Raw genomic sequence first — 16336 nt, forward strand, 5'->3', positions numbered from 1 at the left:
ATCAGGTTTTCCAGCTTCAAATCTCAGATATAACTAATCACTTTTTCTCTTCTTTCCTTTTCTAGCAAACTTCCAGAAACAAAACAGACAACATTTCATGACGATAAATATCACAGTTCCCACACAGGCCAGCAGGAACCCAGTCACATCCAAAGAGTGGTACTGGAACCAGGTGAGGTCATGGGCTGCAACCCGAAGGTGCTTAGCTCCTTTGTGGCGCATGACAAATTCAATCCAGAAGACTGCTCGATCCAGGGGCTTCACTGGTTGATCATGTTGAATTCTTGATAATTTCATAACATTCTCTTTATATCTGAAGGATAAAAATAAAGATACCAATGCAGCAGGAAGAGACATAGACAAAACTCCTCAGACACCAATTTAAAGAAGGAAGGGTTTTTTTTCAGCCCGGAGCATCAGCAAGACTCCTGTCTCAAGAGCTGAGATCCCTGAGTGAGCAATTCCTACCATTTTAAAAGCTCACACCTCTACAGGGGTTCACGTGAGAGGGTCATGATTGATTGAGCAAGCAGTGGGTACATAACTGAGGGCTGCATGCACCAGTAAACAGAACGGAACAGAAGAGGACAGGGATTTTTACAACGCTTTTCCATAAAATGCTAGAATCTATAGATAACATTACCAGTTAGGTCAGGGGTCGATCTTTAGCTACCTGGCCCTGAGAGTGGCACCAGGCTGTGTGCTTGTGGATTTCATTTCTGCCTTTTAGTATTTACTTCTTTTTTCTTTGGAGGCAGAAATTGAGCATGAGACAATATGAGGAGTGATCTCTCCCCTACTAACGCTGAAAGTAAGTTAATTTGCCTGTGCATATCAAGTTTATGAAAGGCTTTTAAAGTGCCAAATAATTCAAAGTAAATGTCAAAGAATTGACATAGAACTTGTGTACTTTAATTTGAGTCGTCATAGAACGTTTGGCTTTTAAGTTGATCTTTTCTCATTGACAAATGTTTTCTAAAGTAGAAATTGAATGTTAGGTGAGAAAGTTAATTTTTTTTTGAAGCAGAGAAAATATAAGGCATTTTAATTTTTTAATTGTTTAATTTTAAGTTTTTGTGGGTGCATATTAAGTGCATATATTTATGGAGTATATGAGTTGTTTCGATACAATGTGAAATAATTACACCATGAAAAATAGGATATTCATTCCTTAAGCATTTATCCTTTGTTTATGAACAATTCAATTACACTGTTAGTTCTCAAGCAGACATATGGAGAACGTGCTCAACATCATGAACCATTTTAAGTGCTGTAAGAAAGATCGTGAAAATGCAATATGAGAATTATCTTCTCTAAGTTCCTAAAAAGTAATTGTGTCATGGTGAGTGACATGCCTCATTGCTAGTCACTATGCTTCTACATTACTCCTTTGTCTCCTACTGTTTCCCACCCTGTAGCCAGAATGATTTTTTGCAATTAAAGTCAGTTTATAGCACTCCCCTGATTATAACTTCTGCCTGGCTTCTCATTATTTAAAGAATAAAATCCAACTCTGCTATTTGGTCTACAGAACCCTACATTGTTCGACACTGGCAAGCTCTTTTCCTAACACTTTTCCTGTGTGCACTGTCTTCTAGATTGGCCTTCTATTTTTTTCTTTAAGTTCCCAAAGGTGTTCTCATCTTAGCACCTTACACATTTTTTCCCTCTCTCCTGCTCTTGGAGTATTCTCTCTTGCTACAACCCAAGGCATGCTTCTCTGCCTTTTTATGGCTTCCTTCTAATGTTACTTCTAAGAGAGGCTTTTATTGACCACACTATGATGGAATCTCTAGGATTTTCTCTATTTTCTGTGCTTATTTTGCTATTTGATTCCCAGAATTTTAAAATGCATTACATCTCATAAAATAATCATTTAAATAGTAAATACAAAAGATAAATATACGTACACTAAGTGAATACTTCAAAAACTTAAGATCATCTTGAACTTTATTTTGAGGTGTAGATATCTATTTACCTACTCCTCAGATTGTGGTATAGGATATCACAACCTGCCCAGAATAACTCACTTTTTCTGAACCATTTAATCTCTACTTTTGTCCTCCAATTAAATATTAGCCTGACTTCATATAGCATGTATTAGTTTTGCTTGTTTATGTAATTGAATTATATAATATGTACTCATTAGTGTCTTTTATTAATGTCGCAGTTGTAGGATAATTTCTTTGCTGTATAGTATTTTGTTGACTGATAAAGCATAGATGTTTTCTTCATTTTAAGATTAATATGTATTTGTGTTGCTAACAATTTTTAGACACTATTGATAACTCTGTTATAAACAATATTCTAGATGGTATTAGATTTATATATTTACACATATCTCTTGGGTATATAATTGAGAGTAGAATTGCTGAGATAAAATTGGATGCATAATTGTTATCCACTTTTTGACTTTAACCTTTTTTGAAGTGTGTTTTTTTGATCTCTAAAATTTAAAGACATGTTATAGTTTTTATAACCTCCCTTACTTCCACTATGACTGCCTCATACAGTTTCTATGACATTAAATCTTATTATATTTACTAAATCTTTGGTTATTGCCCACCACATATCACTTCAAATAACTATTTGACATGCTCTAAGAAAATGTGTCTTCCAGTTGATATATATAATACATATACATGTATTGTATATGTACATATGTGCATGTGTGTATATCATTTTACATTATAAGATTTCATTTGTTAATTGGAGCATTTGTTCTTCAAATGTTTTACGTCTTTACCCATTATTTGCTCTTTTTATAAGTCTCTTTAGATTGAGTGAAAGTATTTGCATAATCACATTTAAATCTACCAGTTTGCTTTATATATATTTTTTCTATTTGTCCAAGTTAGTTTGTGTTTCTTTTCAATTATTTCCTATCTTCTTTAAAGATATTTTTATCATTCATTAACACCTTCGTTTTTGTGATAAAGTAATTTTAACGTATTCCTTTAGATGATACTCTCCTTCTTAAAAAGCATTATTGAGAGTAGTTATAAATGCTGATTTGATGATCACTGGACTCCACAAGGAATTTTGCACATTGATATCTTTGAGTGTGAAAATATCAACTATTAAAAATTTGACTTAAAATTATATTTTTTGTGCTTCAAAGACCATCATACAAAAGGAAAATTTAGTGCACCCAGAATGGAACAAAATTTTTAAAAACTATATATCTGAAATGACCCATAATATATAAATAGTTCTTAAAACTTAATAATAAGACAAATAGCAAAGTTTAAAAATTTTCCAACGATTGTAGTAGACATGTTTTCAAAGAAGATATACGAATGATCAGTAAGCACATATAAGGATTCTCAACGTCTTTAGCCGTAATGAAAATGCAATCCGAGACCAGAAGGAGAGATCATTTTACACTCACTAAGAAGGCTGTAACAAAAAGACAGATAATAACTAATTTGGCAAAAGTATGGAGGAATTGTAACCATGTTGCACTGCTGGTGGTAGTGATGAATGAAACAAGTACTTTGGAAGACAGTTTAGCAGTTCTTCATAAACATACAGTTCCCACATGAGCCAGCAATTCCACTTGTAGCATCAACCCAAAAGAAAGAAAAACAGATTTATGCAAAAACTTATGTAGCAATATTCCTAGTAACCATAATTGGAAACAATCAAAAGGCCAATGAACTGATAAGTTAACAAATAAAATATGACATATCCTTACTAAAAAGTATTAAACTGTCATAAAAAGAAATGAAGTATTAAAATGCACAACAACATGAATAAAACAAACACCATAAAAAACAACAAAAAATTAAGCTAGGTGAAATGTCATTTACACAGCACCATAAATTGTATGATTCCATTTATATGAAATACCTAGAGAGAACAATCTCTAGAGAAAGAAAACAAATTAGTGTTAGACTAGGGCTAAGCGGTCATAGGAAATGACTTCCGTGTCTTTGCAGTTTCTTTTGTGATGACAAAAATATTCTAAAATTATGTGATACTGATGGCTTCATGGATTTGTAAACATAGCAAATATATTTGGATTTTATACCATAAACAGAAGGACTTTATGGTATCAAAATTAAATCTCATTTTCAAGTCCATTACGTAATGATAATAATAAAAGTTAATTTTTCAGCAGGAAAATAGCCATGTTCTGAGGCATTTTAGATACCAAATTAAAATATTTATTATATTGTTTCATTTATTCTTCCTTTCTACTAATGATTCGTTATGTCAAATTTTTAAGAAATGTATTTTTTATATTATCTCTATCATTTTAAAAGTATTTTTGTGTAGAATTTTTTTCACTAACTGGCTATTGATTAGATGTATGGTTTCCAAATACAATATTTAAATAACTGATACAAAATAAAAGCAGATTTCCGATTGGTAAAATCATTTAAATTCTTTCAAAATTACTCTCTTATAAAAAGGATGAAACTCACACTCACTGTTGACAAGAGAAGCTATCTACAAATACCATCTAGTGAAAAATATTGTTCTACTCACAAAGGATCATTAATTACTGTCTTCAGTGCATTCGCCAAGTCTGTACTCGACATTGTGTCGAAGTCCAATTGAACAGCTGCTCCTTTGATCTTCATGTGAGCAATGTTATCAGGTTGATCGGCAAACAATGGAATGCCCACCATAGGGACCCCATGGTAGATCGCCTCGTAGATGCCATTGGCTCCACCGTGAGTTATAAAAGCTCTGGTTTTTGGATGACCTAGGATTGGATGAATTTTAGCAAAATTATTCATAGGAATAAAATGAGATGCACAATGAAAGGCTCTGAAAGTGACAGTGGTTTCTAGATAACACATTGAAGTATTTTGCTATTGCTTTCAGACTTCAGAGGAAAAACACATACTTGTGCTGGGTATGCAAGTGAAGGCTGCGTGGTGTGTGTGACTTCAGACTGCAAAACAATACAAGAGTTCCAGTTGGACTAACTAAAAAGTGTGATCTAGATTTTTTAAATGTGCAATAAAGAAGACAGCAAAGAGATGGGCATGAAGTGAACTGCTATTTTAAGTGCAGTCACAGAGTGTGATATGCGGGGTGTGCAAGGCAGCAGGCAGTGGGTTGGTGGTGGTGCTAGGATTGAGGAAGGACAGGTCACACTTCATCATGACCTGTCATCACTTTATGATTAAGATTACCAATTTAATCCTTCAGAAAATGCAGAGTCACTAATGATAGAAGAACTATTAATTTTTGGTGGCACTTCAAATAACCATGCAGGAGAAGAAACAACAGGTGTAAAGTTGTGAAAATAAGAGACAGAGAGACAGCTCAGGAAGTTATTGAAAAATTCTGTGAGATACTGTAACACCAGAAATAAAGATTCTTGCTGATTCTCACCATAAAGAATGTGAGTGTATATCATAAAATGCCAATAATTATAGCGTACTCATTTTCCCCTTGGACTGGTAAATAAATATAAAGAAGTTACGTTTTGTTTTTCCTTAACAAACATTGAAAAAGCTTGTTTCATGATTAACTATTAACACTCTAATGTGCTGTTACTAATATATCCAGTATTTGTTCACCTGAGTCTTACCTAGAAGGTCATTCTGGGGTATCCACTTATAGAGCCGAGTATTGAGACCTAAGGTATCTGGTTTATTCCCATCAAATCTCCATAGAACCTGTTACAGTGAAGAAAATATCTTATTCCATGAGTGGAATTCAAAACTCATAGAATGTTCAAACTGTAAAAGGAGAAAAAGAGTAGGAACGAGATCAAGGGATGTTAGTAAATCAGAACTACTCAAAGACTGATGTAAATAGAATACCCATATTTAATTCTGGCCAACTTCACATTTGTCAGAAATTTCTATAATTGGATTACTTACAAACTTTAGCAGCCTCTTTCAGTAGTTTTCCACACCGGTAAGACACTTCATCTTACCTTTTGTGGAATCTGGGCAAGGGCTGATGCAATTACGTTGGCCCTTTCTTCTTTCATGTTAGTGACCATTGACCCCAGAGTAAACACCACAACACCATTTTCTCCAGAGCTCTGTACAAACTCTTCCATTTCCTGTGAAAAAGAATTTGTTTCATCACAATAGAATAACAGCACAGCAGGCATTACTGAAAGAATTGGTACAAGTTACTAAAAGAGAAAATCAGGTATTTTAAGGAATTATTGGAGTAAATAATATTTTCTAACTGATTCAATCACTCAGGTATTTTTGCAATTAGATATATAATATGACATAGGTGGACGCTGTTAGGATATTTGTGTAACTATGTGTGTATGTGTATGTATATGTGTGCATTTGTGTAAGGGAGAAAAGAAATGGAGGTATTACACTTTAGTCAGGGAGATAATGTTAAAAATATTACACACAGACTCTTATATTACTAAAATTACTAATACAGGTTCTTGGAAAGTGGCGCCACTCAGCTTTAATTCTATATTGTTGTTCTACTAAATCACTTATGTTTATTTCAGGCACGTTTTCTGTAGGATTCTTTTAGTTGGAAGCCATTAGTGTTTACTTCCCTCACTATGAGCTCTGAGGATAAACTACTCACTATTGGGATAATTTTATATCTACATTTATGCATTGATGTTTCTCTACAATGCTTTATACTTCACTTAAATTTGTCACAGTTTTCTGATAGCTTTTGAAAATCTAAAATAAATAAATAAATAAATAAATAAATAAATAAATAAATAAATAAAAGCTGATGATTAAGATCCACTGACATTCTGAAGTCGGGTATTGTAATTTGGAATTTCTGTGAATTAGTCCAGGAGTCTTATTTATAATACAGAATCGTACACTATACAGTTACATAGTTGAATGATCATATTTTCAGGTTATTGTTTAGGTGGAGCACCTATCGACCTGAAATCACACTGTTAAACTGATGTGCTATTTATAACTGCATGTGAGGAACTCTCATCATCACTTTGTTGTGTCTCAGAGGCAGCACTTGCATCAGAATAGAAGAGGCCACCAGGCCTTTCTGCAGGGGAGATCTTGTCTCTCTTTTGAGTAGGTCACTCACACCACATAACACTCCTGATGAAGATGTACTTGGCTGCAATAGATTGAGAATTATTCTGACTTGCGCTCTCCAATGTATGCCAATTTTTAAATTTAAATGCTTTCAGATTTAATCATTGTGGTAAAACTTTACCTAATGGTTCTTAACAAAACAAAGAAAAAAAGTCCAAATGTTAAGTGTGCAGACCACATATTACAGAATGTTTTTTAAAATATGATTTTTAATCTTAACGTAAGAGTCATTGTACTGCTATTTCAGGTAATACCTGGGGCATCTAAGTATTGTGTGTGATTGCAGTTGACTGTAGCCATATTTACTGTAACTGGTGTTGAGTGTTTCACCTCACTAAGTTGATGCCGAGAGCCCTGTTTATCCATGCAATGTTGAAGGAACCTAACCTCTGTTTACAGATTCATCACTGATATGGACTGGTTGTTTCTCCTTCTGTGATAATGTAATAAAAATAATATAAGATTAGTGTCAGAAATTTTAGAAAAGCATGAAAAATTTGTTTAAATAAAATTTTTCTAAAATTTTTATGTTGTGATATTATTTATATAAAATATATTTTTCATCATGGCTTTTGTCCTATTTATATAGCTCAATGTACACATGTGACACTTACTTAGAAAATGTTAATCTTACTAAGTGTATATTTTCCTCCTGCAAAAACTTGTCATCTTGTTACCTTTATCATTTTCTAACTCTCTTTATTTGTATTACAGCTGACAGTGTAATTGAATATTACATTGATAAAATTATTGTAATGCTATTGTATGCATATAGTATAAGTTTTTAATCATTCCTTCATTTAAGATGGTGGACTACTTCCAATGTTAATTTTATGCATATTTTCCATAATGTTGAATAGGTACATCTTGGTTAATGTTTTTATCTGTATGATATCACATGAACTCATGGCAATGTTCATTTTTTAAATTTTTTTTATTTTTTTTATTTTTTGAGACGGAGTGTTGCTCTGTCGCCCAGGCTGGAGTTCAGTGGCCGGATCTCAGCTCACTGCAAGCTCCGCCTCCCAGGTTTACGCCATTCTCCTGCCTCAGCCTCCCGAGTAGCTGGGACTAAAGGCGCCCACCACCTCGCCTGGCTAGCTTTTTGTATTTTTTAGTACAGACAGGCTAACACGGCAATGTTCATTTTTAAAACACCTGATACATTTTGTCAAGTGTCTTATTCTCTTATATAGAAATAGAAATTATCTGAGAATCTAATATTTCATTGAAATCAAAGCAACCTGGATGGGTTAGCAATTATTTTACATAATAAACAAAGAATTTGTTTCACAACCATTGACTTGCATTCAAATCTTTCTGCAAGTTAATAACAACAGCTAATAGTAGTAATTATCACTATTGTGCTACTAGTCATCCTTTTTCTTGTCCTTCTACAAGCCCTACTCTCTTCCCCTTCCTACTGACACCATCGGTTTCCCTTATTGTGAGGAGGGAAATATTTCAAGAGTAGGGCAGGGTGGCAGAGATTTTTCATTAGTCTTACCCCAGCTTTTGTCTCTTGAGAAAGTTACCATATAAAGCCCATGCAATTTGCTTTCAATATAGATATTGAGTTTTAACAATGGAATAAAATCTCAGTTTTTTGTAGACAAAAATGGTCTTTTAAGAGATTACTTAATAATGTAATAAAGAATGCTTGCTTTGTACACATGTCTTAAAAGTGTGATATTAATTTAAAATATATGAGTTTATTGTGTTATTTCACAAAGAATATAATCTTACATGCTGACATAATATTTTTGGTATTGAAACTAAGGGCACTATTCAGATGCAAGTGGTATGAATTATTTGGTCTTTATTATACATGCATTGTTCTTCATCTCTGTGCTTCTCTGTCAGGCAGCTATGATGTTAAGACAAGTTGACACAGGGAGCTTTAATCAGTTGCTTGTCATATGGCAAAAATCATCTGCTTTCATAGGGTATGTTTATGCTGCAATATATAAACCCCTGAGGTCTCAATGAAGAATGATTTAAATGCTTTAGTAAGATCAAGTGATCACTGAGTTTGTCTGCAAATATTAAAGGACCATATTTATTTTATTGGGGAAGTGTTTTAAGCTACAATACTGGTGAAGATCCTCATTACCTATGGGAGAATTTTAGAATTTCAACTAGCTCATTGCAGTGGGAAGTCAGGGACCCCAAAAAGAAGTGAAAATGGCAGGTCCTTGCCTTAAGCGATGATATTATCCTGTGAAATTCCTTTTCCTGGCTCATCCTGGCTCAAAAATCTCCCCAACTGAGCACCTTGTGACCCCCACTCCTGCCTCCCAGAGAACAATACCCCTTTGACTGTAATTTTCCTTTACCTATCCAAATCCTATAAAACAGCCCCACCCTTATCTCCCTTTGCTGATTCTCTTTTCGGACTCAGCCTGCCTGCACCCAGGTGAAATAAACAGCCATGTTGCTCACACAAAGCCTGTTTGGTGGTCTCTTCACAGGTGTCTGTCAACTATGACTCTGCAAGAGAATATAATTCTGATGTACTGAAAAATCTGGCTCTATTAAATGAAAAATGATATCTCAAGTGACCTGCACATGTTAAGTAATTAGTAGTATTAGCAATAATAACAAAATAACAATAATTGCAAAATTAATAATATTTATGAGTAACTAACTACAGGCCAGAGACACTTCAAATGTTTTGTCTGTGTTAATATATTTTCCACACAACATGAAGTTGCCACTATTTTTGTAAATGTAGGCATCATTATTTCTATCAACATTCTAATCTACTTTTCCATCATCTGCTACCTGAATCCATGCAAAATTTCCTGAATGGTTGGCTCTTTATTCTGACCCTCCCGCAATTTAATCATTGAATATCTTGAAAGCTCTTCTTAAAGAAGAGAATCTTTTCATGTATCTTTCTGTCTTAACTCTTTTTCATAGTTTTTCAATGTGTTTAATAAATATTTCAACTCTCAATATGTATCTGGCTCTAATTTGCCTCTCAGCATCATCAGATTCTTAGTCTCTTCCTGCAAACTAAACCTGAGGGCTTGAGAACTGTCCTGACCACGTTACCTGCTTTCCTTCTTTTGTCTGTCTCTCCCCATCATTCTTTTACTTATTCTTGCATATTGTTCAGCTCTCATCTTAGTAATCAGTGACTCCAGGATACTTTCTATTATCTCCACTGATGCTTTCTTGGCATTGGGTTTTTCCTTGAGATAATAGTTTTTATATAATTTTTATTACTTGCACATATTCTATCTTTTGAAGTAGAATGTAAAGTATGTGGGGACAGAAACTGTGTCCATTTTTTTCTCTGAAAATTCTGCACTTACCTGTGTTTTGTGCTAATCCCTTTGTAAATATTATTTGAATGAATGATCAATACTTTCTTAGATGTTAAATAATGAAGACTTTAATTTAACCAACTCTAATTGTGAAGTCTCCTTAGTATTCCCCTCTATTTGCAGTACGCATGAAACTCATATACATGTGATAGTATCAATATGTACATGAGTTTCTAATTGGTATCTGCTCTACCCCACCCACTTCCCATCTTTCTTTCAGGGTAAGTCAACCACTCTGAATGAAGACCGTAGAATCAATTCTACTGAAAATTCAAAGTCAACAAAATAAAACCAATGAAAGTATGTTTACCTTAGGTAGGGGTTTGGCAGGTTTGCAGTGGAGTCCTCCAACAAAATCAACATTTGGTAAGAGTGGATGTGGAAATTGAAAATTCCAGGAGTTTCGAATAAGCCATATGTCAGCTTTCCCCATTGTCTCAGATAATGTAGTGGGTCTTCCTGACAAGGATAAAAAAAAGAAAAGGTGGATGACACAAGATAATTACATTAGGTAATTTTCTGAAAGGGGTTAGAATAATGTAGGCAAAAATATAGGCAAAGCGTCTGTGCTTTGAAAAATATATACATATATTCATCTATAGACATAATTTAATTTTATGTATTATTTATTTTGCCCATGTATATTTATAAGAAAGACAAAGTAGTAGGAGAATTGTGAGGTTCAGCTACATCTCCAATGTCACATCAGTATACTCACAACCACAAACAATTATTAAAATAAGTCATAGAGAATTAAACATCAATTTCTTTTCTTTTTAAAGCTTCAATAGTAGCATATGGACATTTAAATAACTCTTTGAGCTGCATAGTCAATTAATTCTACTGTACACATAAAAATAATTTTCTAAAAATTATCTAGTTTACACAATTCATTAAGCTAATTCTTTTATCTTTGGTTCTTCAAGTGAACTGTGGACTATGTTGTGAGTATGGTTGAAATCTTTGTACTCTTTTCGATTGAAGTTAAGATCTTAATAATATTATCTTTAAGTAAATATATTTATAAATTATAGCTAGAAATTTTTGAGAAATTATTGAAATACAGATTTGTACTCAACCTTAATCTGTCTTATATTTTTTAATAAAGAGACATAGTTTGAAAAAAACTATGTAAATATAAAAACCTTCAAACTTCAACAAGATGACTGGACTTTAATGAATGGTTTCCAATTCTTTAATGAAAGAATATAGAAACATTAGAAACTTCAAATTACCTTTAATGATTTATGCATCTGAGATATAGACATTCCTTCTCTCTATTGTGAAGGAAACCTTCTGGTAACATGGAAACATCTTTTGATTTCTAAATAAGAAAACCAAGCTTTACAAGAAAAAATAATTTCTGCAGTTATATAGATAGTTGTACAAAAATGTATAACTACTCATTCTAAATCTATGCATTCAGTAAGATGTTATTTGATGGGTTTTACTGTTTTTAAGAAGTAAAGCAGTGTATAGTAAAACAGATGTGTAATTGCTTAAAGTCTTAGATGCACTAATACATAGGTTTATGATTTCCTTGGCTGTTCTGTGTGAGTGATGGCCACAGGATTTTAACTGACCTTGTAATTTAAGCTTTTCTATAATATTTGTGAGATTGATAGATCTTCTTGTATTTTTGTTTTATAAATTCACTTACCAAAACCCCACTACCCTGACTTTATGGCTTTCTATAAGCTCTGCTTCAAAGACACAAATAAGTTACAGATTGAAAAAAAAAATACTTACCTAGAACTTCACTATAAAACTGATCCCACTTCTTCATGTCATGCATTTGGTAACAAAAATCAAAATAAAGCACATAGATCATATTTTTTACCCTCTCCATGAAAGTCATTTGATCACTTAATTCTGACATAACAACAGGTACATAGGAGGGAGGGAAAAGAAATCCTCCACAATGCTTTTCAAAAAAGTATCCAGGAGTGAAGCGGAGACTGTACACAAGGGGTATGTTAAATAGTTCAGCCAGCAGCTCACTACAGGGAAAAGTAGGATCTGCAAAAACGACGTCAAATCTAGACTCTTGTAGTTTCTTCATTAATTTCTTATTTGCAACCACATCTTTACAGAAATTTCTAAATATGTCACCAAACCTCCACGTGATTTCTTGCATTTGTGAAAAATATAACCAAAATGAATCTTTGGGAAGGTCTGACCATCTCTTAATCTCTTGCATGACGATATTCTCGAACTCAGTTTTAGTTAAAGATGTAGGAAAAACTTCAATTTTAAGAGCGGATGAGTTGTTGGGATCAAAAAGAATGGAAGCTGAAGATGCCAGTACAGTCACCTCATGACCTCTCTGGACAAGCTCTTCCAGGATTGTCTTCATATTCATCCAAAGGCTGTATTCTGCTGCCCACACCAGCACCTTTCCACAACTCCCAGAGCTAAAGTAAAAGCTCAGTTGTATTAGCAGAATTACTGAAGTCCATTTCACAGACATCCTGGTGCAATGCAATGCTTGTTTTCCAGTTGCTGTTCCTTTCTGTCATTTCTCATGGTTATATCCAAACATAAATTAGCCAAGAAGTTAAAATGTAACCCTTATACTTCAAAGTTCATACAATATTCTTAAATCAACATTCCGAGCATGTGGATGACAAGGAGACAAATGAAGGTAAATGACCTGTTTACACAGATGTGATTAATTTCCCGTTTATGTTTATGACTGCTACCCTTCAGCTAATATCAAGGATCTTGTATGGGCATGTCATCTGTCTTACGCAATATATTTTAGAAGAGGTCCAGAATTGTAGCGGTGAAAGGTCATGTTTCTGCAGTCCATTTGACACAAAACTAAAGATAAAACAACGAAACATGGTCCATATATTTTTGTACCCTTTGTTGACGTATAATTTAAATATCATACAATTTATCAATTATTGTGTAAAATTTAATGTTTCATAGTATAGTCACAGAATTATGCATCTACCACAACAATCTATTTGACAGCCCTTTTATCTCACCAAAATAAGTCCTATAGCCTTTAGCCTTTTCCTCTCCACCTCTAGTTTCTGCATTTCCCCTGTGCTGGGTAATTGCTAAATGAATTTCTATCTCTATAGATTTACCTATACTGGATGATTTTTAATACATGGAATCATACAATATGTGGTATTTCGTGACTGGCTTCTGTTATGTAACATAATATTTTAAATGTTCATTTATGATACAGCATATACACGTTGATTCTTACAACCATCATGTAAGATATTGAGAGTGTGAAGATGACACTATCTTTATAAACTTTGTGAAAGTAATCAAAGATAAAGAGAGAAAAAGAGAAAAGTAAATCAAGCTTTCAGTACATTCAGCATTAATCATTAGGTTAACTTGTTCTCTGACTCACCTCCTCATAGTTATTGGGCTATTGTCCTAGAATTATGCAGACCTTGTTATGAGATTGCAGTTCCTCTTAACTCTTCTCTAGATAATAACTTAAACATTATGAAATGATGAACTTTCCTTCTGAGATATTCCTTCAGGTCCAGCACACTGATAAAACTACCGACTCAGCAGGTCTGAAGGACCTCACTGATGCCAGCTGATCTGAGGGACTTCACTGATGTCAGCTGATCTAGAGGACACCACAAGGAACTGACTCAGCAAATAATGTTGTTTCTTGTTCTGATAACTTTGTTCCTACTCCCCGACCAATTAATTACCCAAATTTCCCAGTCCATCACCATCTATGATCTCCTTAAAACCTCCAACCCAGAGCTCCTTGAGGAGCTGGATTTGAGATTCTCTTCTCATCTCCTTGCTCAGTGCCCTGCAATTATTACACAAGTCCTTCTTTGCTGCCAAACCTGACGTCTCAGTGTAATCGGACTATTATTGGACAGTAAGCATATGAACCTGTTGGTCCTATAACAAAACTTCCATGGAAAAAGTAACTGCAAATATAATAAAACTAGAAAGATAACTATAATTAGAAGTGGAACTTAATGATGTAACAGAATTGATGAAATTGCATGACAAAACAAATAAGTGAGGAGTTACTTCTTAGGGAAGTGCAAAGAAACTTGTTTCTTGAGATGGAATCTACTCCTGGTGAAGATGTCATGAACATTGTTGAATGATAACAGGATATTTAGAATATTACTTAAACTTACTTTATAAAGTAGCATTAGAGTTTGAGAGGATTAATCCCAGTTCTGAAAGCCAAAAAATATTTTTGGGTTTTTGGTTTTGGAAAAAAAAAAAAAAAAGAAAGAAAGAAGATCCTCTATGAGTAAAATGCTATCTGACAACATTGCATGCATGCTGAAAAAAATCTTTTGTGAAAGGGTGGGTTAATGTATGTGGCAAATGCCATTGTTGTCTTATTTTTAAGAAATTGCCACAGCCATGCCACCTGCTAGCAGCCACCACCATAATAAGTTATCAACCTTCAACATTGATGTGAAACTCTCCATCAACAAAAGTTGCACTCACTGAAGATTTAGATGATCATTAGCACTCTTTAGCAATTAAGTGTTTTTAATTAAGGTGCGTACTTTGTAGACTTAATATTATCGCAGACTGAATACACTACAGCATTGTGTAAGCGTAACTTTTTCTATGCAAATTGTAAATAAACCAAAGCAAATTGTGTGACTCACTTCATTGCAAAATTTGCCTTATTGTAGTATTCTAGAACTAAATCTGCAACATCTCAGAAGTATGCCTTGTATTACTGAAAACACTTAATACGAGATAAACTCTAAAATATATATTGCAGTTGAAAGGGCTCTATTTACTCACTGCTTCTGTTCCTCTTTGTGAGAGCCATGCATATTACCTATTTTCAGTCAGTCATCTTGGCCACATACATTAACCCACCTGTTCACAAAAGTTTTTTTAAAGTTTCTAATTCACACAAAACACAAACATACACAGATTTTCTGTCATTCCACACAAAGCCCAAAGTTACAAGGTGCTTTTAGAAAACAAATATTTCACATCACTTTTCCTATGTGAACCCTCACTAATTAACTGATAATACATTGAATAGCTCTAATATACAGACTATTTTGATATGAATCACATGAACAATACAGGATGTTTAGAGTTTCAGACAAAAAACACAAGTACTTCTATATGAAATAATTAGAAAAACTTAATGAGGCAGGTAACATATGATATAAGATTAAAGCTTTGATTGGACCTAGGCAATGTGTGGCCAGAAGGGATTTTCCAATAAAGAACAGAAAGAGTAAAGGTCATGGACATGTGGAGAGCATCCCAATGTGTACGGATCACAGAGAAAGTTGAGGGCAGGAGATTACAAAAGACAGTTAATTTGGAATGAAGACCTTAGGCAGTCTTACTTGTCATACCACGGATTCGGATTTTAATACACCACCAAAATTTACTTACATAACTTTTAAAGAATGACAGTTATGAAATCAAGATTTTCCTTTAACAAGCAACTGTGTCAACTAATATTGGAGTGCAAAGTCAAGACCTTAAAATTAGAAAGGATTATTAAAAATGTGCGTTTGTAACAAAAACAGGAGATCATAATGGCCTGATATGGTTTAGTTGTGTCCACACCAGAATCTCATCTTGAAGTGTAACTACCATAATTCCCACATGATGTAGGAGGGACTTGATGGAGTTAATTGAATCATGGGGATGAGTCTTTCCCATGCTATTCTCTTCATAGAAAATCTTTGCTTTACATTTTGCTATTTGTTTTTGGATAGTTAGTTGTTTTTACTTTCTGCTTTTCTTCATGCCTCCTTTGCTCCTTGATTTTATATATTAATTTATTTTTAATTAAAAAAGAAAAAGACAGAAGTTACTTAGAATTTATGTTCAATGTTGAGTTTTGTTCATCTTTATGCCTTTTGTCACACACTTTTTTTTTTTTTAAATGGGAAACCTATGTGAAAATATTGCATTTGAAAACATAGGAATGCATAGATGTTCCAATTTCATAAGCAAAACAAATTTCACAATCCTAAT

At 33.6% G+C, this 16336-nt stretch overlaps 1 protein-coding gene across 6 annotated transcripts; it reads right to left on the minus strand.

Annotated features, from left to right (window-relative positions):
* Positions 1–12868, minus strand: LOC111535247 (UDP-glucuronosyltransferase 2B9). Of its 6 annotated transcripts, XM_026448786.1 has the most exons (7): positions 12508–12827; positions 12107–12156; positions 10668–10816; positions 5903–6034; positions 5552–5639; positions 4495–4714; positions 1–313 (listed from the first exon to the last, which is right to left on the minus strand). In XM_026448786.1, the coding sequence occupies exons 1-7, from the start codon at positions 12825–12827 to the stop codon at positions 34–36; spliced, it is 1239 nt and encodes a 412-aa protein (XP_026304571.1). In that variant the 3' UTR covers positions 1–33. The 6 variants fall into 6 exon arrangements, with proteins under 6 accessions (XP_026304571.1, XP_026304569.1, XP_026304574.1 ...); XM_026448784.1 differs by having other exon boundaries at positions 12107–12868; XM_026448789.2 differs by lacking the exon at positions 12107–12156 and having other exon boundaries at positions 12672–12853.
* Between the last annotated feature and the right edge of the window lie 3468 nt (positions 12869–16336).

Source organism: Piliocolobus tephrosceles, unplaced genomic scaffold (genome assembly GCF_002776525.5).
Source record: "Piliocolobus tephrosceles isolate RC106 unplaced genomic scaffold, ASM277652v3 unscaffolded_449, whole genome shotgun sequence".
Taxonomy (NCBI): Eukaryota; Metazoa; Chordata; class Mammalia; order Primates; family Cercopithecidae; genus Piliocolobus; species Piliocolobus tephrosceles.

Coding starts and splice junctions, on each gene's coding strand:
- LOC111535247 (XM_026448784.1), bottom strand. CDS start 12,827: ATGTCTGTGAAATGGACTTCAGTAATTCTGCTAATACAACTGAGCTTT. Junction 6,035..10,667: donor CTGCCAAACCCCTACCTAAG/GTAAACATACTT, acceptor TCTTTTTCACAG/GAAATGGAAGAGTTTGTACA. Junction 314..4,494: donor ACAGTAATTAATGATCCTTT/GTGAGTAGAACA, acceptor TTTATCCTTCAG/ATATAAAGAGAATGTTATGA.